The 23,766-nt window shown below is 37.5% G+C and overlaps 2 protein-coding genes across 2 annotated transcripts; both read right to left on the bottom strand.

Annotated features, from left to right (window-relative positions):
* Nucleotides 1-262: 262 nt before the first annotated feature.
* Nucleotides 263-2,588, bottom strand: LOC147761975 (uncharacterized). The gene has a single exon (XM_087014115.1). The coding sequence runs from the start codon at nucleotides 2,504-2,506 to the stop codon at nucleotides 263-265; it is 2,244 nt and encodes a 747-aa protein (XP_086870241.1). The 5' UTR covers nucleotides 2,507-2,588.
* Nucleotides 2,589-10,174: 7,586 nt separating this feature from the next.
* LOC147761976 (uncharacterized) lies at nucleotides 10,175-18,803 on the bottom strand. The gene is made up of 2 exons (XM_087013864.1): nucleotides 16,539-18,803; nucleotides 10,175-11,260 (listed from the first exon to the last, which is right to left on the bottom strand). The coding sequence occupies exon 1, from the start codon at nucleotides 18,762-18,764 to the stop codon at nucleotides 16,575-16,577; it is 2,190 nt and encodes a 729-aa protein (XP_086869990.1). The 5' UTR covers nucleotides 18,765-18,803; the 3' UTR covers nucleotides 10,175-11,260; nucleotides 16,539-16,574.
* Nucleotides 18,804-23,766: the final 4,963 nt, after the last annotated feature.

The raw sequence follows: 23,766 nt of genomic DNA on the forward strand, positions 1-23,766 counted from the left end.
AGGGTGTCACTGCATACACACAGTCGGCACAAATTACGTAGCTGCAAATGAAAAAATAAATACATGTTGATCTGCAAAAGATGGGAGTGCTCAAATAAATTGATAAAATTGATTGTATTATATGTCTTCGTATATCTTCATGCACTTCGGCACAATTTCAACAAACAATTAAATACATAGTAGTGGCGGCTATTTATAAGGTGTGTTCACTACATTTCCTCGGTTATATTAATAACAATTCAAACATCATTACAGTTTCAAATCATATTAACCATTTCTCAGTAATGTACTTATGTGTGGATATTTGTCCTGTAGATATTAGACCGCCTTGTTCAGTTCCAACAACAAGCTCTCCTTTGCTGTTGATATTAACTGACACAGGATTCTCAATGCTGTCATTCCTTGTCAAAATGTTACGTAGAAATTTTCCTTCTGAACCAAGAACAACCACCCTGCGATTACCACGGTCAGCTATGAATATGACCCCAAACTTATCTACGCACACTCCTAGTGGAGAACTCAGTTGTCCGTCTCCACTTCCACTCTGACCTTGTGCTCCGTATTGGAATATGACGTCACCCTGGGGTGTCACTGCATACACACAGTCGGCACTGTAGTCGCTGACTATGATTGCATTGATGCTGTGGTGGTATGCACAGCGCAGTGAACCTTTACTGCACATTGGGATAGGAATTCTGTTTACAAGTTGAAAAGATATCATGTCGTACACACAGATGCACTGTGCACCACTATCACACACGTACACCTTACCCTCTGTACGGTCCACAGTGACACCCCAGGGGTTAGACATATCACCCTGACCAAAACATCGAATAACCTGACCTGATGTTGAATACAGTCTACAGCTATTATCTCGGCATGTGACCACGAATCTATCGTTACTGACTGTAGTGATACGCCTCGCCCCTCCTTCTATACTGATCTCACGATTACATTGACCTGTGCTGGAGAATACAGACACTGTTTGAGCAAAGGATAAGTCACCATGTAGAACTAACATACAACCGTCATCTGTGCACTGGGTATCCCGCGGCCAACCCTTCACGTTAAAACAAAAATTCCGCTCAGGCTTATCAAGCCAGGTTACTCCCAGAAATTCCTTCAGCGCAGGATAGTTCGCTCTCTTTTGTTTTAAACTTCCAAAACATGCATCCAAGGGCCCATGGTATGTTTTGGCCGTAATTGTCCCCGTTCTAAGTTTCAGCGGCCGTGGTTCAGGGATCTCCGGGAACTGTAGACCAGTGTTCATTTTTGTTTTCCCTGGTGTAAATGTTATGTCGGTGATATTGATATCAAAATCTGGTTCTACTGCCTCTAACTCATGTATTCTAGTTTGGAGTTTTTTAGAGTGGGTCATGACCTCGATGTCAGAACCGGTGTCTGTGAGCTGCTGAGCAAAATCACAAATGCTTTGAATGGAAATCTTGTTCATATCTAGCTTGTCCTTTTCAGCTTCTAAAACTTTCACCTGCGTGGAGGTGAGTGCCTTAACTTCTGTCGTTGTTTCGTTGCTTTTGTCATCTATAGATTTCTGCATTTCGATGTATTCTGACTGTACTTTTGTTTCATAAGTTTCCAAATGCTGTTTGACAGTGGTCAAATACGCGTCGGTCTGTTGACGTACGTCCTTCTCTACTTGTTGATAATAATCTTTGATTTCTCTTTCAATAGTTTTACTGTTTTCTTTTATCTCCTTTGTCACAGCTATTTTTTGCGAGTCCACCAAACGAATAACCTTTTTCTGATTTACTGTCAGTCTCTCTTCCGTTTGTACAATAACCTTTTCTGCCTTTTCAAAACGAGATAATTTCTCAGTAGGGAGACATCTCAATTTTTCTTGTATTAGATCTCGTTGAACTTTCACCACATCCCCTAATTTTCTAAAATCGTGTTTGCTGTGGACTTCTACAATACATTCCCTGCATATAATAGTGTCATCATTTTCACAATAGAATGCCAGCGGTTCTCCGTAGTGTTTCTCGCAGTATTGAGTTTTATCTAATACGTGGCGTAATTGTTCTCTTATACTAACTGGGTTAGCTGACGGGTCTATTTGTGACAGAGGTACAATCAAATGGCCCTTGCAATATGGAATTTTGTTGTGAACATCACGACATGTAGCGCATAGTTGGTTAGTTTCTGGGCAAACTTTGCACATGACAGTGGCCTCTTTATGGTTACAATATTCACAAAGTCTCCCCTCAGGCGTTTTCTGGCCTTTCATGAAATCTGTTACTTTCCTCAAAAATAAGTTCTTCACGAGAGTTTCAAACCCACCTGGTGGTACAGGGGCCTCTTGGCGACACACGGGACAGAAGAACTTGTTCTGGACACCATTCTTGGCTGCATGGTCAGCAATGCATTCCAGGCAGAATGTGTGGTAACAGGGGAGCACTCTCGGGTCTTTATATTCCTCTAGACATATATGACACGTTAACAAGTTCTCACTAAAGACGCTGCACATCTCTTTCGAAGCCATTGTCATGATATAGGCGCCCAGAGTGGGCACAGCGCCCCGCCTCCTGCACGCCGACCGCCCCGCTCTACTGCTGCCAAAACCGTTGCGTACACTTTATATATAATTTAATAAGTGATCTTTACTACTTCAAAGTTGTCACCCGATCGACACATCCCAATCAGGTGATGTTGTTAATAGCCAGGACGGCATCAAAGTCTAAAGCCTTTTCTAGCTGAGTGCATGACATATCAGTGATACGCTGTGAGGGTGACATGTGCCCCCCCTTATTTCCCCTGTTGTTATTGTGTTGTAGCTTTGGCAATAGGTGATGAAATGCCGGGCGACTGTTGAATAATTTCGTTTTTTTTTTTTTTTTCGGAAAGTAACATGGATGATGAGAACATTGGAAAGGTTGTTTGGATAAATGAAACTGATCAAAATAAAGATTGAAGCCCCCAGATTCTATACGACAAACCACTGGTATTGGACGTGTATATTACCCCCTCCCTTACACACACTACCCACACACAGTTCGCTGTGTGTACGTATATAAATCGCTTATTAGGTTATCTAAAGTAGGACCCGCTTTAAAGTTGTCACCGTTCATCACACCACAATCAGGTGATGTTGTCAATAACCAGGGCGGTATCAAAGTCTATCAGCAACCATATACGAGGAATAGTATTACTGCCTGTCGCAAACCCCGTGGAAGGTTTACCGTACTCAGTGCTCTTTATCTGACCATTATCGTTCAATCTGACATATACGGACTTGCTGTTGTGGCTGAGACTATGGTAATGGAAGACGTAGGGACAGTTGCCATAGATATTTTGATTGATCTATCTCCCCGGGGAGTCTTACTAAATTGCTGTCAACTTGACCGGCTTAAATGTCTGCCACGCCTAATAAAGCTATTAGGAGGTAATTATCTTTACCCCCTAGCTGATTCGGCAGGCGTGACAGACATTTAAGACGGTGAACTTGATAGAAATTTAATGAGACTCCCCAGAGAGTTAGACCGATCCAGATGCATGGGAGCCCAGACGTAGACCCCTAAGGTCAGTGATGTGATTTTCCCCATATCTTTATTATAACCGTTGCCATTGTTCAAAAAGAGGGTGTCGCAGACAACCACGGCGTTATCTTGCCCCGTTTGATCTTTATGTAATTCTAGTAAACAAGAAAAAAAAGAGAAATAAAAAATATTAATCCACCTCGTTAAACTTTGTCAATAACCAGGACGGTATCAAAGTCTACGCAGCATTAGATGAGTACTTGACTTATTTTACATAAATAAACATGGATGATGATGAGTAAATTGAAAAGGGTGTTTGAATAAATTTAACTTGGCCGAAATAAAAATTGGAGCCATTAGCTTCTATTCACTGCCATAGTACATGTATTACCCCCCCCCCCCCCCACCACACACACACACACCGACCGCCCCGCTCTACTGCTGCCAAGGCCTTTGTGTACGTGTATATATCGTTTAGTAGGTTAGCTGATATATTATAGATTTAAAGTTGTCACCGATCAACACAGCACAATCAGGTGATGTTGTCAATAACCAGGACGGTATCAAAGTCTATCAACAACATCAACAACCATGTACAATCAATAGTATTACTGCCTGTCGCAAACCCCGTGGAAGGTTTACCGTACCCAGTGTTCTTCATCTGATCATTCAATGGTTCAATCTGACATATACGGACTTGCTGTTGTGGCTGAGACTATATTGTTATGGAAGACGTAGACCCCTGAGTTCCGGGAGGTGAATTCCACGTGTCTTTATTGTAAATGTTGCCATCGTTCAGAAAGACGGTGTCGTAGACAACCACGGAGTTACCTTCCCCGTCTGGTCAAGATAATTTGATCTTTCTGTTATTCTAGTAAACGAGAAAAAGAAATTGATTATTAACCCACCTCGTTAAACATTAACCTATTGTTAATGTTAGAGTATTATCTATATAATAGCCTATAGGGTCTTTGTCACCTGTGTGCCAGTGGCACTGTTACAGCTTGTAATGAACACCTTTTATACCTCGAAAAAAAAAAAAAATCCAAAGTCGCACAAAGAAAATTAAGGACACCTTATGAGTTTTGCATATTTCATTACTAACTAGCCATCCCTAAATTATCCTTATTTCTTTTTAAAACCTTGACACAATGCAGGGTGAATTAGATTGATGTATAATCTTACGAAAGGTTTTTATCTAGTTTTCCATTTACTAATGTTGTAAAAATGATTCATGAAATCGTTAATAACCAGAATGACCATGTACAGTGCTGCACTACACATATTATTGTCAAGACTGGTCTTAGTTTGTCGTGTAAAGGACCTTGTGTTATATTCTGGATGTAAACAGGTGTCGAGTTCCTGTGACCTGTTCCCAGACGACAGCGACCATCTCGAGACGCATCCGTGGAGACCGGAAGTGACGTAGTCCGAGAAAAATGGCGAAAACGGCGACAGCACAAACTGTGGTTGATGAACCGGTTTCTCTGATGATATACCTTGAACAATTACTCAAAAAGAAGTGTCCATGCGATTACTTTAACAATTATTTTCTTTTTATTAGAATTAACGGTTGAACACCCTTAATGGTCATTTTCACAACAGATAATTCTCGGACTAACCAGCACTAACACATCAGATTTTGATTAGTGAACAAAAAATTGGGACCCAACCCCTGATACCTCTCCATATGACTGAGGTGCTTGTACCCTCCCCCTCCTCTCCTCCCAACTAACACGACTACGAATATTTTGATTTTGATCTTGACGTGCGAGGGTACAAAAGAAATTAAACTTCTACACATATTTGAAAAGCCAGTTATAAAGGAGTCACAAGTTATTCAAACCGCAGACGATACATGTCTGCCCCTGTTCGGAATATTACACTGAGACTGTTCGTGTTGTAGCTGGCAAAGCTACAACAGAAGGAAAACTCACGCATGCGTATCACAGAGATTCCCGCCATCCCTTCCCCTGCCAACCTCCAGGCCTAGTTCACAAGTACGTGTCAAAGAAAAGACAACTTCACTGTACAGTCTACGCAGGTGATGAAACACGAGGCATTTAATGCACTGAGAGTTTTCCACGTTGAATGACAATAAGAAAGAAAAACAGTCACTGTGAATGCGTGTGTGTGTGTGTGTGTGTGTGTGTGTGTGTGTGTGTGTGAGAGAGAGAGAGAGAGAGAGAGAGAGAGAGAGAGAGAGAGAAGACGGAAATGCAGCCAGGAATACGAATTACAACAGAGTGGAAAGGGAAAGAATGAAAAACAAATGAATACAAATGAAAACAAACCAATACATTTACAGGTAGGTACAAGGTTAAAAATCAAGGCAGCAAAGCACGAGATATTTTGAGACATTTTTCCTCGTCTCTGAATCATACCGGCACAGTTTGCAGGCTGATTGACTGTTCTGTGGTTTTGAAAATAAATACATCCAGACTTTTGTCTCTGTCGTCGAGATAATAGAACTCTTGACCTCAGATGGACCAGATGAGGCAGGACAGAACGTGGCCATAAACCTACACACTGAAAGAGGAAAACAAAAGAGAAACAAAAGATGTCCACTATTAAAAAAAGAAATTATGACAGCTAGCGGAAGTCCCCTACAATACATGTCCTATGAATCACCTGGCGGCGTGACATCTAACATTGAATAATTCTATTTATGAATAAATTGAAAAGATAACAAACAGTAAAACACGAGTGTGTATGTATGTATGATTTGCCCAAACCCACTGATAAAATGCACGCCACACATGTAGCTTCAATTTAAACTCGTCTAATTTGCTTTTTTAAAATTCTATTTGCATTTTAAAACAATGTGTTTGAAAAAATATATTTAAGTAGACCATACATAGTCACCATTCAAAATTGATCACATCGGTCCTTGCAAAGAAATTTTTAAAATACACCAAAGAAGAACAGGCCAGTCATATTAAGGTTACCGCAACAATTCCATATCCCAATTCCCCCCCCCCCCCACACCTTTCCCCCTAATTGGATGTCAAAGTTCTCACACTAGTGGTTGACCCTACCATAAAGTGACCGCACGCGCAGGGTGGACCTTTATAATATCGCTGACCACATGATACTATTTTAATATCCTAACCATCCAGTTATTTACGACAAGGAAAGAAAATAACAACAATTTGCCTGATCAGCCGCCATCATCGTTGTTATAATGGGGCGGAGATAAAGATAAACCTCGTAAATGGATTCCTCGCACCGTGTACTGAGAGGTAGTGATGTTTTCAATGGTGGATTTGTGGATATAATATAGGGTATAGGGTTTAGAACTGGGGTTGGGATTGGAGGAGGAGGAGGGAGGCTGAAAGGGGGGCTTAGCAATCCCCCTCATCTTCCGCCCAAACACATTTTTTCAACGCGTCAGCCCTAAGCTCAAACCGCGATTAAGGGAAATTCCCCTTGTTATAATTCTTATCTAAATGAGCAGCCCAACCCCGACTCCCACCCCCACACTTAAATTATCTTCTTAGATGTACCCACCTTCCAAAATGTTACAAGCAAACATCAAAATTTCATTTTTAATGACGAGCTTAACCATGGAAAAATATATGTTGTGACGGAGGGAGGCGTAGGGATATGCTCAAGTAGCTAAATAGCCAGTAGTATGAAGATGACAGTGTGATATGTCTGATAAATTCACCCGATAGAACTATCTGGGGAATTCCATTGGCCATAGAACAAATAGTCCCTCTTAAAGATCCGATCGAAAAGAAGACCCCCATATTGCACCATAATATTGGCTTTTTCACCCCTAAATCTGTATCTGCTGACTGCTGAAATAAATTCAAATACCATAATGGCGGCTGCACAGCAAAGTTTGCAGTGTGCAGGGTGTGCTAGAGATTACCACTATGATGTCCTTTCATCCTGACTTTTACAAACATGGGTTGGGCGACAATATTCAAACAGGTAGTCATTATAAAGAGAATTACACCCCCACTACAAAACTCCGCCTAAAATTCTTCAAATAATGAAGGTGTATTCCACCTTTTTTATGTCAGCGTTTTTGATTATGGGAATGGCAAACACCCTTACAAAATTCAACATGTTACTTCAGTGAATAATGGCATCCAATGTATATATTGGTATATAATCTTATTCTATATAAAATAGTTGAAATTATTATATTTGATATTGCAAATCACTAATACTGAGATACTGCACAACGTACGTCACAGTGGGTGGGAATTTACAGCAAACAAACAAACAAATCAACAATGAGGACAAAATGTTAACGTTTTTAGAAGATTTTTTCCCTTCCTTTCGCTGGTTCTGTCAATAAAATAATGAATTCAATAAAAAATGATATTAAAAATGGTGATCTACCATCGATATTAAAAAAAAAATCGTTGTTAGCTTTTTAAGAATGCAGTATTGTACCTTGTCATGGCGGGAAGTCGGAATAAATTGACTTGAATATACACTGTTGACTTGAATATACTCTTATTATTCTTTTTTTTTACTTCTCAGTAGTCTACTGAAATAAATCGATAACAAGTAAACGCATGAGGGTAAAAACCATCATTAGTATAAATCTGCCAAAACATCTTGGATCTTAGTCTGTAGACAAGACTATAAAATGTATTTTCTTATTTAAAAAAGTCCAAAATCTTTGACCCGTTCCCCGACCCCAGTGTTAAGGCTCGTCCTGTCCGTCCTCGCGCCTGGGTGACTGTAGTAATTATCATTGAGTTCACTGGTAAACACCATCTGATAGGACTACCTAGCAGACTACGGTATTTCTGAACCATCATTAGAATTGGTAGTTCTCCAATATGACATAGCTCGGCTTCTTTGACGAGATTTTCTTCCAGTTCTGCACTTCCAGTTCTTGGTTAGTTTGAAATGTTATTTAACGCGGAATGTAGATATTCGCTGAAAGTAACTGACGAGTAAAACTTTTACAATGAACATTTGATTGTCACCACTGGTGAATTCGTCCATGTGGCATATCGCTTGCTTCTATTTGTTGCCATTCTTCGAGGTTATCTTTAGACCTGAGAGTTGCTTCCCGTTTTTTAAAGATCATAAACTCTACATTCTATGTGCGGTAATATCATTATATTTTGCCATAGGTCACAATTGTCATCATATTTGACACTGGTGACATGAACTTGCGAGAATCATAAAACGTGGTTCATGGAGGCGCTGTTCCCAATTTATTTATTTTCTCTGAAATTCACTTTGCTTGTCATGCGCCCTGATAATCTTCAGTTAAGCTAAAATTACACCACTAAACTGAGAATAAAAGATAAACCACTGTGCCACATTTAAACGTTGTATATTCAGGGTGTAGACTCATGGTGTGAAGTACATATCAAACTAACTGCTTTGTAAAGTCGAAACGTGTGCAAATTGATATCTTTATGCTCTTTGTTTACAATCTGGGATATCATTATAATATCTCGGATGATTTAAACACTTTTAACTCTAGTTAGATTACAAGGGTTACTCTCTTATCACAACCTTATGTCAGAAATGTTAATATTCAATTCAACTGTACGGGTATAATACCGTATGTGCTATATCCATAGCGGCTCAAGCAAAGAAAAAAAAGGAGAAAATAACTCATGTTCAGAATCCGGAGACAAGGTGTTTTTGTCAGATAATAGGACACTCATTCCTACGGACATGTATTACGGCGGACATCCATTATCTTCACACCAGACATTGTCGCGTGCGCATTGCTGCCGTTAAATAAAAAAAAAAAACTGTGTAAATTGCAGATAGGAGCCATGAATTTCTGCAGCTAATCCAACAAATGACTTGAATTTAGTTGAATCGGTAGCATAATAGGTAATATAACGCCACGTTATAATACACCTGAACCGCGTTCATTGGAAATAATGCGAGTTAATTTTCATTTTTTAAAAACCTATTAACGCTATTGTTTTCAACCACAATATTCTAGCTGGACCCCCCCCCCCCCCCTCCCTCTTACGACCCCTCCCTCGATGTTGGGATTCAGGTAGTCCCGTGTTTCCATAAGAGAAGAAACGCCCATCTTTGTTCCCGCTAATCTCGATTGCAGTGAGTTCCCGTGCTATATGTCATCGTGCACAAAATATCCAATAACTCTTCGACTGGGTTCCCATGTCTAGATCGATCCATCTGGATCAGCCTAACTATCGAATCAGCTAGGGGGTAAAGGAAATTACCCCCTAACAGCTCAACTAAGCGTGGCAGACATTTAAGCCGGTTAAGTTGATAGCAATTTAGTGAGACTCCCCAAGGAGATAGATCGATCCAAATATCTGTGAGAATGGTTCCTTTAAAAATGTTGACGTAGTGTCAAACCCGTGCAACTGCCATCATTTCACTGCTTTTGATGATGATTTTTGATCGTCGTTTTTGCAAGTGGATGACATTCGGCGGGAGGTGTTTTCTGAAAACAACATCGGCTCTGAGCGGCTGACGATGTACCTATATTTAGTACCAAAGCGTGGAGGGCGTATACGGCAGGTGTTTTTTTCGCCTTTAAATGAAAGGAGGCATAAGTAGAAATGGTAAACATCATTTTTTCATCTGCACGGTATGCTTTACGTTGCACTGTCACGTGTTGGCCCTAAGGATAGCTTGAAAATCTGTTCTCTCACTTCTGCCACCTGCAATGTTGTGTACATGGAAATATTGTAAGCGTTAAAATCAAGCCACTGTTTTTTAATACATTCAAAAACAATGCATTTTTCTACAATATGTGTACTTTTCTCTTCGAACCCGTGTGTTCTACCAATACATTTCTCAAACTACAGTATCTTAGAGCCCAACGCGTTCTTTGGATGGATACTTGTGTAGCACTGAAAAAATAAGAGCACAGTCCTTATGTCACTACGATGAACAGAGCCCAGTGAGAGAAAGCGGGGGTCCTGCTGGGATTTTCTTTAACTGGGCATTACATATCGGAGTCCCGTCAAAAGTGTGCATTTTTTGTTTAATAATGCCAGGAGCCACTAAATTCACAGTCGACATTGAAATGATGAAAAAATATTAAAAAAAGGAATTGTTTTGCTTGCGTCTACTTTTGTAAAGCTGAATTTCAGTGCTAAGCAAAATAATATTAATAAAGACAACATAACCAAAGCTCATTTGATTTTATTTCTAAAGATCAATTTGTGATTTAAAGTAGTGCCAATAACCAACAGTCTTATTTTTATATTTCTTGTTAAAAATATATAAACTTTTTGCCCGTGAATATTATTCACATGAAAATAGAAAGAAGATAATTTCACCTAATCTCAGACCCCATTCCCAGAGATTAGATCGATCCAACTAGATCGACCTAACTCCCTGGGGGTTCAAGCTAAATAGCTGTCAGCCGACCGGGCACGAAAGTTAATTACCCCCTTACAGCTTGTAGTAGGCGGGATGGACATTTAAGCTGGATTAGCTGACAGTAATTCAGTGAGACTTCCCACCAGGATAGATCGATCTAAAATCTATGGGAATGCGCCCTCATAGTTTCATTAACAGATACACATGAAGCACACTGTTAACAATTAAATTCTAAAAACTATAAATGAAATATGAATAATATGTTGGTCTGCAAAGGCTCAAAGTGCTAAAAGTGATCAATCCTCATTCGCCTTTAATTTATGCTGACATTTATCTTACTTATCTACAATTTATAGATCATTTAAAGTGTGCATATTAAACAACCATACATGTATTACCGCTTCATTCTAAGATTCGTTTGTTGTGTGTTCATTACATATTTTTCGGTGATTAATATCACAACCCTTAGTCCATGAGCCAAAGGCCAAAAAATCCAATTTGGCTGCACCCCCCGTCAGGCAAAGGTTTTATGATTGATTCTTGTAGTTTAGAACCTGAATTTTTCATTTCTGCTTGTTTCCGGCTTGAAAAAGTGTCCGTTTGTACCGGAAACAGGCCAAAACCAAGATGGCCGCCAATAAATTCATGTGTCAACTGTAAATACAAAAATTGATTTAAAAGTTACTGCACAACTTATTATTATCAAAATTTGCACTGATCACAAGTACTTAGGCCTTCTTTGATTTTTCAGGCACTTTACATTTTTCAAGATGGCGACTGAATCCAAGATGGCGGCCATTTTCCTTACTTTTTGTGAAAAAAATACAAATTCCTAAATTTGAAGTTTTTTTATTAACCAAAAATTAGGAATATTTTACATGTTTTGATTTATTTGAATAAGCTGAAGTCTATATTTTTAATTTTTACCAGTTAATTTATCACAAAATTGTACGTTTGAACACAGATGGCTCTAATCCAAGATGGCCACCACATAAAATGGGCTTTTTGTTTTGATATGTTAACAAGCCTTACTTAGTATAAAACACCTCAGACTACTTAATGGAGGATTTATTGCAAAGGTCATGGTATGAAATGTATGACTGAATAATTTAAATTGTTTTGAGATTTTGTTCTGGGTATAAAAATCCAAAATGGCCACCAATTTCTGGATTCAAAACGTACATTATTTTGATTTGCATGTTGAAAAACATCAAATTGAATAATAAGCAAATTAAAAATATTTATTTTTTGGTAAATTTATCTGTATTGTAATGTCATGTTGCTTCTTAGACACTTTATTCTACCAAAAAGTGATTATTTTTGCTTTTTTATCATGATTCCAAGTTGACCATTGATAAAAATGAACTGCACGCTACCTGTATGGACAATACCACGTTGTGAGCCTTACTTAATAGGCTATTTCTGAGCTTTATTGTTCAAGTTATGGAAAGGAATATATAACTGAATGATTCAAAATGGTTTTAGGCTTACAGTTTAGGGTTGAAAAGTCCAAAATGGCCGTCAATTTCTGGATTCAAAGCAAACAACATTTTGATTTGCATGTTGAAAAGCATCAAATTGAATGATAGGCAAATCATAAAAGTATATATTTTGATAAACTGCAGTGTTCTTTTACTGTTTAGAATCTAATTTTTTTCCAAAAAGTAATTATCTAAGCTCCAATCATCAAAAATATCCAAGATGGCCACCAACAAAAATGAATTTTTAGGTAAACATGGATGAAAACACACTGTTGAGTCGTAATTTTATATATATATATATATATATATATATATATATATATATATATATATATATATATATATATATATATATATGCCTGTAATTAATAAGGTTGAGAGAATCTCAAATGCTTTGCCATTTTCTTGAATAGAAATTGATGCATAACACACAAGGGACAGCAATTTTTTCAGCAGCAGCTATATAATGTTCAATATTGCAGAAAAAATGCATGCCCAAAACGCCCTAACAAGAGTGACGTACATCATTTACAAGTGAAATATCAATAGTTTGTTATATGGGGTATGGGCTGTAAAATTTAATTTTCATATGATAGCACTTCTATTGTTACATTTCAAATGGACTTGGGTTACTGGTACATTGCTTGTTGAAAGTTCCCTGTCAAGCTTGGTGGAAGAGCCAGGATCTACCATTAGTAGTGATAAGATTTCTCACATTCTGCTAGGTGTTAATCGTAAAGAAGAATCAGACTTATCCTAACCTCAAGCAACCAAGAGGTGAATATCTTTAATTTATCTAAAAAAAGGGATGGCTAACATGCAGCTGTAGCATTATTCTACATGTATAAATCCGGGAAGCAATCACTATCATAAACTAAGACCAGCAAAGAAGTTGCAAGAAAATGTCTAGATCTCCAAGAACATCTTTTGTCTCTTTAGAGAACAGCGCTGGATAATAATACATTCAGGGAACTCATGAAGTGGTGCTGCAGAGTGAAGTACATTTATGGTGAATGATGTATGGCACATGTACATGTAAGTGACGATGAAAGAGTTCAAGCACAACGTGACAAATGATGTTTATGATACAATGTATATATAGGTGCAGATAATTCTTGCACCTCACGGACAGGTACTGCTCAATATGTTCCATGAATTATTTTAAAATCCAACATTATTCTGTTGAGAGGAAAAATATTTGGAGATCCAAACATTGGAGAAACACAGACTAAAACAAACTTTCTTAATAACCTTATTAACAAACAGATCACCACCAAAATCTACTTACTTTTAGCCTAAAAATGACCTATCCTAAACACTTCATTAAAGTTTATCCTGAAATTTTTGAGTTAGGCTGGTAAAAATCTGAGAAACCATAACAAATGAACAAAGGAAGGTAAAAATGTGACCTTCTCGGAAGAGGTAATAAAGCATGCATACTAGGCTCCTGCATACATTTGTGTATATGGATCAGAGACCTGAACACAGGGCAAGAGGCTCACTCTCTTAAAACAAAGGTGGTTGCACACAAATTTTGGCATCATCAGGCAAGCCAGAGTAACTATTACAGAAGTTTTAAACAGGCATTTCTGTGCTTAAGAAGACTAAGTTGACTTGGACATGTGAACTAGATGAATGTTGCATAGCAAAATCCCAAAACAGCTGTCACCTGTACTATTTGACCAATTGGTTTTGGGTAGCAATCTCAGAGGAAGACCATGGTTGATATTTAAGGACTGACACTTGCAAAAGCAGCCTGTTGAATTCCACACAGTGACACACTGGCAAAGGAGTAAACATAAGAGCAAAGTAGAATAAATCTAATTCAGTCTCTCAAATAAAGACTAAAAGAAGTCAACAACTCGCTACAGCAAAATGCACTTGCTTATAAACATGGAAAAGATGACCCATGAGGGAATCCGAAGTTAAAAGACTATGGATACCAAATTGAGATGTTCATTGCTCCATAAGATTCTTTACTTGAGCGGTGACCATATTGAATATTGTAGACATGAAACTGGTTTAAAATATCAAAAAAAAAAATTTAAACTTCTAAATAAAGGCTTAACTGTTTAACATGATGTATTCAAGAAATATTTGATGTAATGATTGTCCCAGCCACATTAATTGAAAATCATTTGCAGTGGCAGCCCATCTTGACTTTATTGATGGTTTTTGGCCATGACTTACTAGCAAAAGGAGACTGGAATTCAATCAAATTAATTAAATGTATAACTTTTTAGAATTATCATTTGATTTTGATTATTTTTACTTTTTTATTTACATGAATGGCTTATGGTAAGAATTCACAGTTACTAGTAGTATGGTTGCCATTTTGGATATCCTGTCATATTTGAACCATTCGTAATCATACCAAAATAGGGAAAAGGAGTCTGCAATATAAACAATTTTATTAAAAACATGTACATTATGCTTTTTATATTCATTTTCAATGAAGTTTGATTTTTTCTCATTACGTACAGAAAATTTATGGGTTAAAAAATCAGAAGGAATTAGCTTTTTTCAATTCTGTAGCCTTCCAAAAATTTGAATTGCATTAAACAATACTGTAGATAAAATATTGCATGAAAAAGACATTCAATTTGGAATCTAGAAAGACATAAAGCTTTCATTCATAATCAACTCACTATAAAGTGGAATTCTTTTTCATTGGTAGCCGTCATTGATTTATGGCAATCAAGTAAAATATGATGAATTTAAGGAAATATGAATGATCAAAGTAACAAGAAAGGCCTGGATGTTAAAGGCTACATTAAAGATATATGTGGCAGTGGTTTTAAAATAATGTTTCTTTAATTTCTCTCTCTATATATATATTATTAGTAATGAATCAGATAAATAAGCATATTTAATGTATGTAATGGCAGCCATCTTGAATATTAATTGCAATGGAAAAATCTGAGAAAGTTTCTTTGATATAATTCAAAGAAAAAGTTATTTAATGATAAAAAGTAATACAATAAGTTCAAAAAAGTACAGAAATACTGTGTATGCAGTTTAGTAAGGCTCTCAACATGGTATTGTCCACACAGGTAAATGCAGTTCATTTTTAACAATGGCTATCTTGGAATCATAATAAATGAAACTAGAATAACCCTTTTTGGCAAAATTAAGGACATTGCAATACAGATAAATTTACCAAAAATATGTTGTATGTCATGAATCCAGAAATTGGCGGCCATTTTGGATTTTTACACCCTAAACAAAATCTCAAAGCAATTTAAATTATTTGGTCATATATCTAAGTTCATAACTTGAGCAATGATGCACAGGTATATGAATTTGGTAAGGCTCACAACATGTGGTATTGTCCATACGGGTAGCGTGCCGTTAATTTTTATCAATGGCCAACTTGGAATCATGATAAAAAAAGCAAAAATAACCATTTTTTGGTAGAATAATGTGTCTAAGAAGCAAAATGAGATTGCAATACAGATAAATTTATCAAAAAATAAATATTTTTAATTTGCTTATTATTCAATTTGATGTTTTTCAACATGCAAATCAAAATAATGTATGTTTTGGATCCAGAAATTGGCAGCCATTTTGGAATTTTATACCCTGAAAAAAATCTCAAAACAATTTAAATTATTCAGTCATACATTTCATACCATAACCTGTGCAATAAATCCTCCATTAAGTAGTCTGAGATGTTTTATACTAAGAAAGGCTTCTTGACATATCAAAACCAAAAGCTCATTTTATGTGGTGGCCATCTTGGATTAGAGCCATCTGTGTTCAAACGTACAATTTTGTGATAAATTAACTGGTAAAAATTAAAAATATAGACTTTAACTTATTCAAATAAATCAAAATATGTAAAATATTCCTAATTTTTGGTTAATAAAAAAAACTTCAAATTTAGGAATTTGTATTTTTTCACAAAAAGTAAGGAAAATGGCCGCCATCTTGGATTCAGTCGCCATCTTGAAAAATGTAAAGTGCCTGAAAAATCAAAGAAGGCCTAATTACTTGTGATCAGTGCAAATTTTGATAATAATAAGTTGTGCAGTAACTTTTAAATCAATTTTTGTATTTACAGTTGACACATGAATTTATTGGCGGCCATCTTGGTTTTGGCCTGTTTCCGGTACAAACGGACACTTTTTCAAGCCGGAAACAAGCAGAAATAAAAAATTCAGGTTCTAAACTACAAGAATCAATCATAAAACCTTTGCCTGACGGGGGGTGCAGCCAAATCCTTAAATAAGGCCTTTTTTCAATTTGGCTCATGGACTACCTAACATTATCTCGGTGTCAAATCATTAAGCCATTGCTAAGCGATATACATATACGCGGATATTTTTCCTCCGGCGGTCCCAAGAACAAGCTCCCCGTTACTGTTGACATCGAGTGACAAAGGAGGATAAATGACGTCACTTTTCGTCAAAATGTTACATATAAATCTTCCGTCTGGACCAAGTACAACTACCCTGTAATTGCTGTTGTCAGCTATGAATATATGTCCAAACTTATCAACGCACACTCCTCGAGGATGATTTAGTTGTCCGTCTCCACTTCCACTCTGACCTCGTGCTCCGTATTGGAACATGACGTCACCCTGGGGAGTCACTGCATACACACAATGGGTGCTGAAGTCGCTGACTATGATTGCATTGATGTGGTGGTATGCACAGCGCAGTGGACCTTTACTACACATTGGGATAGGAATTTTGTTAACAGGTTGAAAAGATTCCATGTCGTACACACAGATGCACTGTGCACCACTATCACACACGTACACCTTACCCTCTGTACGGTCCACAGTGACACCCCAAGGGTTAGACATATCACCCTGACCAAAACATAGGATAACCTGACCTGATGTTGAATACAGTCTACAGCATTTATCCATGCATGTGACCACGAATCTATCGTTACTGACTGTAGTGATACACCTCACCCCTCTCTTTATACTGATATCACGATTACATTGACCTGTGCTGGAGAATACGTACACTGTATCACGAAACTTGTAATAACCATGTAAAACTAAAATACAACCGCCATCTGTGCACTGGATATCCCACGGCAAATTCCTCACGTTAAAACAAACATTCCGCTCCGGTTTGTCAAGCCAGGTTACCTTCAGAAATTCCTTCAGCGCAAGATAGTTCGCTCTCTTTTGTTTTAAACTTCCAAAATACGTATCCAAAGGACCCTGGTATGTTTTGGCCGTAATTGGCCCCGTTTTGATGGATAGCTGTGGTTCAGGGATTTTAGGAAACTGTAGCACAACGTCCATTTCTGTTTGCCCTGGTGTAAATGTTATGTCGGTGATCTTGGTGTCAAAGACTGGTTCTACTGTCTCTAACTCCTGTATTTTAGTTTGGAGTTTTTTAGAGTGGGTCATGACCTCGATGTCAGAAGCGGTGTCTGTGAGTTGCTGAGCGAAATCACGAATGCTCTGAATGGAAATCTTGTTCATTTCTAGCTGGTCCTTTTCAGCTTCTAAACTCTTCACCTGCGTGGACGTGAGTGCTTTCACTTCTGCCGATAATTTCTTGCTTTTATTATCTATAAATCTTTTCATTTCGATGTAATCGGACTGTACTTTTGTTTCATAAATTTCCAAATGCTGTTTGACAGTGGTTAAATACGCGTCGGTCTGTTGACGTACGTCCTTCTCTACTAGTTCATAATAATTTTTGATTTCTTTTTGAATAGTTTTACTGTTTTCATTTATCTCCTTGTGCATATCAATTTTTTGAGAATCCACCAAACGAAGAACCTTGGTCTGATTTTCAGTCAGCCTGTCTTCGGTTCGAACAATGACATTTTCTGCCTTTTCAAAACTAGACAGTTTTTCGGTTGGAAGGCATTTTATTTTCTCTTGTATTAGATCGCGTTGAACTTTCACCACATCCCCTATTTTTTTGAAATTGTGTTTGCTGTGGGTTTCTACAATACATTCTCTGCATATAACAGTGTCATCATATTCACAATAGAATGCCAGCGGTTCTCCGTCGTGTTTGTCGCAGAATTGAGCTTCATCTAATACGCGGCGTAACTGTTCTCGCATGTTATCCGAAAAGTCGACATGTGACAGAGGTACAAAGTGATGTCCATTTAATGCCGGTATTTTGTCATGGATGTCGCGGCAAATAGCACACAGTTGGTTGGTTTTGGGACAACCTTGGCACAGCAAAGTGGCATTTTTATGGTTACAATACTCACAAAGTCTCCCTTCGGGCGCTTTTTGGTCTTTAATGAAGTTTTCTACTTTCCTTAAAAAAAAGTTTTTCACAAGAGTTGCTAACCCACCTGGTGGTACGGGGGCCTCGTGACGACACACGGGACAGGAGAACTTGTTCTGGACACCATTCTTGGCTGCATGGTCAGCAATACATTCCAGACAGAACGTGTGGTAACAGGGTAACACTCTCGGATCTTTATATTCCTCCAGACATATATGACATGTTAAAAAGTTCTCACTGAAGACGTTATAGAAGTCTTCCATCGCCATCTTGGTTATTTTATCTCCAAGGCTGTGCACAGAGCTGTGTAGACGCGGACCCTCTCGGGTTATTGGTGCAAAAAATTCCCTGCATTCATTTTCCTTTTAGTATGTAAATATGATGATGGCCCAATTTTAACCCCATAGAGCCCGTCACCGCATATGTGCGGTTCAATTATCGCTTACCCCAAACGCCCAGAACCGCATATGTGCGTATCTTGGAAAGATCGTCTTCTGTACTCTTTTGTATCGTGAGTCATAAAATGATATATAGTTTAACATCCGGGTATGTTTCTTGTCTCTCATTGCCACCATTTTTAAAGGCGATAGAAATATATATGAGCGAGAAAACGGCGATTTTCAAGACTTAGGTGGAGAAAGTAAAATCAAGATGTCGGCCCCTCGCTACGGTAGGGACCTGCGAAGGGATACTGTTATTGAAATGATTGAAAACCCGGACTTTGATGAGAAGTTTTCGTGTGACAGTGACATAGACAGTGACGATGATATTCATTTATTTATGATATAAAGGACGATAGAAATATATATGAGCGAGAAATCGGCTATTTCCTAGACTTAGCTGAATAAAGTAAAATCAAAATGGCGACTTCTCACTACGGAAGAGGCTTGCGAATGGATACTGTTATTGAAATGATTGAAAACTACGACACTGATCAGGTGTTTTCGAGTGACAATGATATAGACAGAGGGGAAGATATTCCTTTATTCATGATAAAAGTTTTAAAGATGTTTTTGCCATAGATGGTGTTAAAAATTGACTTCTATTCAGCTCTGGCCACGATGTTCAGGTGAGCTGAAAAGCTGGCTCAAGTAGGTATACCTGGTAGCAAAACGAGCATAACTTGGAAATTAATGGAGATAACTTGCTGAAATTTCCTGGATTGAAAGTTACTATAATTGACATCATCTCTGTGAATTTTCAGGCAAATTTATGGAGAAATAAAAAATTGATGTGCATAAGATAAATCAACTTTGTTTTATTTCACCCATTATCAAATGAAAATGTAGTTTTTAACCGGCCATAATTCTTTGTACAGTGCGTTGAATTTAAATGTAATTCTATTTTTATTTAGCTTGAAATGTTGGCTTTTTAAAAATGTATACTTTGTATGGGTAATAAAGGCAAACAAATAAATTATGGCCAATTTACTGAAGTGACCCGGCTTTTCAAGGCTAGCTCACAGGATTAATTGGGCACAGCAGAACTTTATGGGTCAGCATTAACTGGATCCTATGGGGTTAAAAGAATAAGTGCTCTTTACAATGGAGCGTGCATTTGGTATTCAGGAAGGTACTCGTAACAAAGCTTTTGGAGAGTTGTCGCTAAGTGCAGTGTGTCATAACAGATCTAAACAGTAGGAGAGGTGTATTACATTTGCCTAGAACCTTCAAAAAGGCCACGTCAACTGTAAAATATCCAGGGTCGTATACACGTAGTTGTTATTGCTACAAGAGAATACTGCCGAACGACATACATTGGGGATGTCTGCATATCGGATGCGAAAACAACATAATTATGAAATGAAATTATAATCACAAACACAGGAGAAACTAAATGATGTTAAAAAATAACAGTGATTTTCTTTTTTTTCTACGAACCAAAAACAAACCTTGTAAAACGAGTGTCTATACGTATACATGTCGTAGGACACTCATGTATATGCACTCGTAGTTCACTTTTATGTAGTGCATTTTCTTAAAATCAAGTGAAACCTTTAATGTACAGGTGTGTAGACAGCAATCTAACTACGGGCGCATTCCCATAGATTTTAGATCGATCTATCCCCGTTGGAAGTCTCACTAGATTACTGTCAGATAATCCGGCTTAAATGTCCGTCCCGCCTACTACTAACTGTAAGGGGGTAATTAACTTTCGTGCCCGCTCGGCTGATAGCTATTTAGCGTGAACCCCCAGGGAGTTAGGTCGATCTAGTTGGATCGATCTAATCTCTGGAAATGGGGTCTAAGAGTGCAGCAATAAAGTAAGGTCATGTTTGTATTTGTGAAGACGAGGACGATGTAAGGTCATGGTTAAGCTATGTTATTCAGAGCAGGTTGTGTAGTGTATGCCCCCCCCCCCAACAACTACCTCACCTCTCTCTTTCTCTCTGTGTGTTCAAGCATGAATGAAGTGATATTAACTCTCACAATTTATATACTGCTGGGCCCTGTATTACGATGTGATGTTAACATTATTTCCGTAGCTTGTATTTCGGTGATATTTCTCTTCCTTGGATTTCGGTGATATTAACGGGTACACATAACTGTATAAAATATAAAATGGGAGCAACTCTAGGGACACTGTGCTGTGGTTATCTTCCATTGTACACAGAAGAGGAAAAGGGGAGAAAAAGGAAGAGAAAATAATCAACATTTAAAATAAAGTGAAATAGTTAATGTACAGGTAAGCAAACGACATGTAGCTGTAACAGGTCATGTTTGCTTTTGTTAAGGCGATCAGGAAGATGTAAGGTTGTGGTTAAGCTAGAGAAGCTTAAGCGTTGTGGTTAAGCTTAAGAGAGAGAGAGAGAGAGAGAGGGAGAGAGAGAAAGAGAGAGGGCTAAAAGTAAAAATGCCTCGACTCGATCCGTTAAAAAAAAAACAATTTCCCTTAACAAGGGGAAATAAGTCTTCTTTACGTTACCCACTCAAAAAATTCAGAAATAAACAAGTGTCCATTAAATGTTCTAGCCATCTGCATATTTAGACAACATTTGAATCCCACGCTGTCTCCATTTGTATACAAATTTATTTATTTATTGGTATTTTTAAGAAAAAAAAAAAAAAAAAAAAAAAAAAAAAAAGCAGTAAGCATGATCAGCTCCATATCGGCTGCAGAAACTTCCGGGATGATGATTTCTGACTTAAAAGACTCAGAGAGATCGTTGCTGAACATGACTCCCATGAAAATCTGACTCCCCCCATGAAAATTTGACTACCCCTCCACAAAATTCATAAATCTTATTTTATTTGAGTATATGACTGTGATCTTGTAGTATGTAAGAAGGAGGATACATTGGCACTTTTTTTAGTTTGCAGGTGAATATTTTCATGAAAAAATAAGAAAATTAAAAATGTGCACTTAACAGCCCATTGTCTCCCCTATGAAAAAGGTTTATGTCTCCTCCATCTCAGTGTACCACCAACTTTTATGGTCTCATTCATAGCAAGAAAGAAGGCAACAAGGAGTATTGATTGTTCGTGATTTGGCCAAACAAGGCCGCTTTTATTATATAACCCCTCTATCCTGATCGTTATAACAATAATAACAATGTAGCAAATTGTTGGCTGTATTAAATGTTATGGCCTTAGGGATAAATATTATATATCAAGTATTCAATAAGACTCATCATCCTAAAAATTATGATGCGACGAGTCAGCAAAAGTTATTATTTACCAACAATTTTGCACAAATTTCATTTGTGGGGTTGCAAAGAGGCCATAACCTTGACTGGTGCCCAAACGCACTGGGCAAGGAAAACCCCACAAAGGAAAGCATGAAGTAATCCAATGCAGTTTGGAGAACAATGAACTTCCACAAAAATAATGGCTATTAGTAAAAGGAAAATGAGTAAGTAAGTGAATTATGAAAGCGTGCATGCACATACACCCGTCACAGTAGGGAAGAAAGTATAAATAAATAAACAAATATGTCATAAAAGCATGCCACTCAACCCGACGTAGCGGGGAGGTTAGTAAATAAATGTCATAAAAACATGCCACTCAACCCGACGTAGCGAGGAGGATAATATAAATAAATAAATAAATAAATAAATAAATAAATAAATAAATAAATAAATAAATATGTCATAAAAGCATGCCACTCAACCCGACGTAGCAGGGAGGATAATATAAATAAATAAATAAACATGGCATAAAAGCATGCCGCCCAACCCGACGTAGCGAGGAGGATAATATAAATAAATAAATAAATAAATCATAAAAGCATGCCACTCAACCCGAGGTAGTGGGGAGGATAGTAAATTAATGTCATAAAAGCATGCCACTCAACCCGATGTAGCGGGGAGGATAATATAAATAAATAAACAAATATGTCATAAAAGCATGCCACTCAACCCGACATAGCAGGGAGGATAATATAAACAAATAAAAAAACATGGCATAAAAGCATGCCGCCCAACCCGACGTAGCGGGGAGGATAATATAAATAAATAAACAAATATGTCATAAAAGCATGCCGCTCAACCCGACGTAGAGGGGAGGATAATATAAATAAATAAATAAATAAATAAATAAATAAATATGTCATAAAAACATGCCACTCAACCTGACGTAGCAGGGAGGATAGTAAATAAATGTCATAAAAGCATGCCACTCAACCCGACGTAGCGGGGAGGATAATATAAATAAATAAACAAATATGTCATAAAAGCATGCCACTCAACCCGACGTAGCGAGGAGGATAATATAAATAAATAAATAAATAAATAAATAAATAAATAAATAAATCATAAAAGCATGCCACTCAACCCGACGTAGCAGGGAGGATAGTAAATAAATGTCATAAAAGCATGCCACTCAACCCGACGTAGCGGGGAGGATAATATAAATAAATAAATAAACATGGCATAAAAGCATGCCGCCCAACCCGACGTAGCGAGGAGGATAATATAAATAAATAAACAAATATGTCATAAAAGCATGCCACTCAACCCGACGTAGCGGGGAGGATAATATAAATAAATAAACAAATATGTCATAAAAGCATGCCACTCAACCCGACATAGCAGGGAGGATAATATAAACAAATAAAAAAACATGGCATAAAAGCATGCCGCCCAACCCGACGTAGCGGGGAGGATAATATAAATAAATAAACAAATATGTCATAAAAGCATGCCGCTCAACCCGACGTAGAGGGGAGGATAATATAAATAAATAAATAAATAAATAAATAAATAAATAAATAAAGAAATAAATAAATATGTCATAAAAACATGCCACTCAACGTGACGTAGCAGGGAGGATA

The sequence above is a fragment of the Lingula anatina genome, chromosome 5 (assembly GCF_051362555.1).
Source record: "Lingula anatina isolate TDL-2025a chromosome 5, LinAna3.0, whole genome shotgun sequence".
NCBI lineage: Eukaryota > Metazoa > Brachiopoda > Lingulata > Lingulida > Lingulidae > Lingula > Lingula anatina.

Bases quoted from the DNA above. Each gene is read 5' to 3' on its own strand.
- LOC147761976 (XM_087013864.1), bottom strand. From the start codon at position 18,764: ATGGCGATGGAAGACTTCTATAACGTCTTCAGTGAGAACTTTTTAACA.
- LOC147761975 (XM_087014115.1), bottom strand. From the start codon at position 2,506: ATGACAATGGCTTCGAAAGAGATGTGCAGCGTCTTTAGTGAGAACTTG.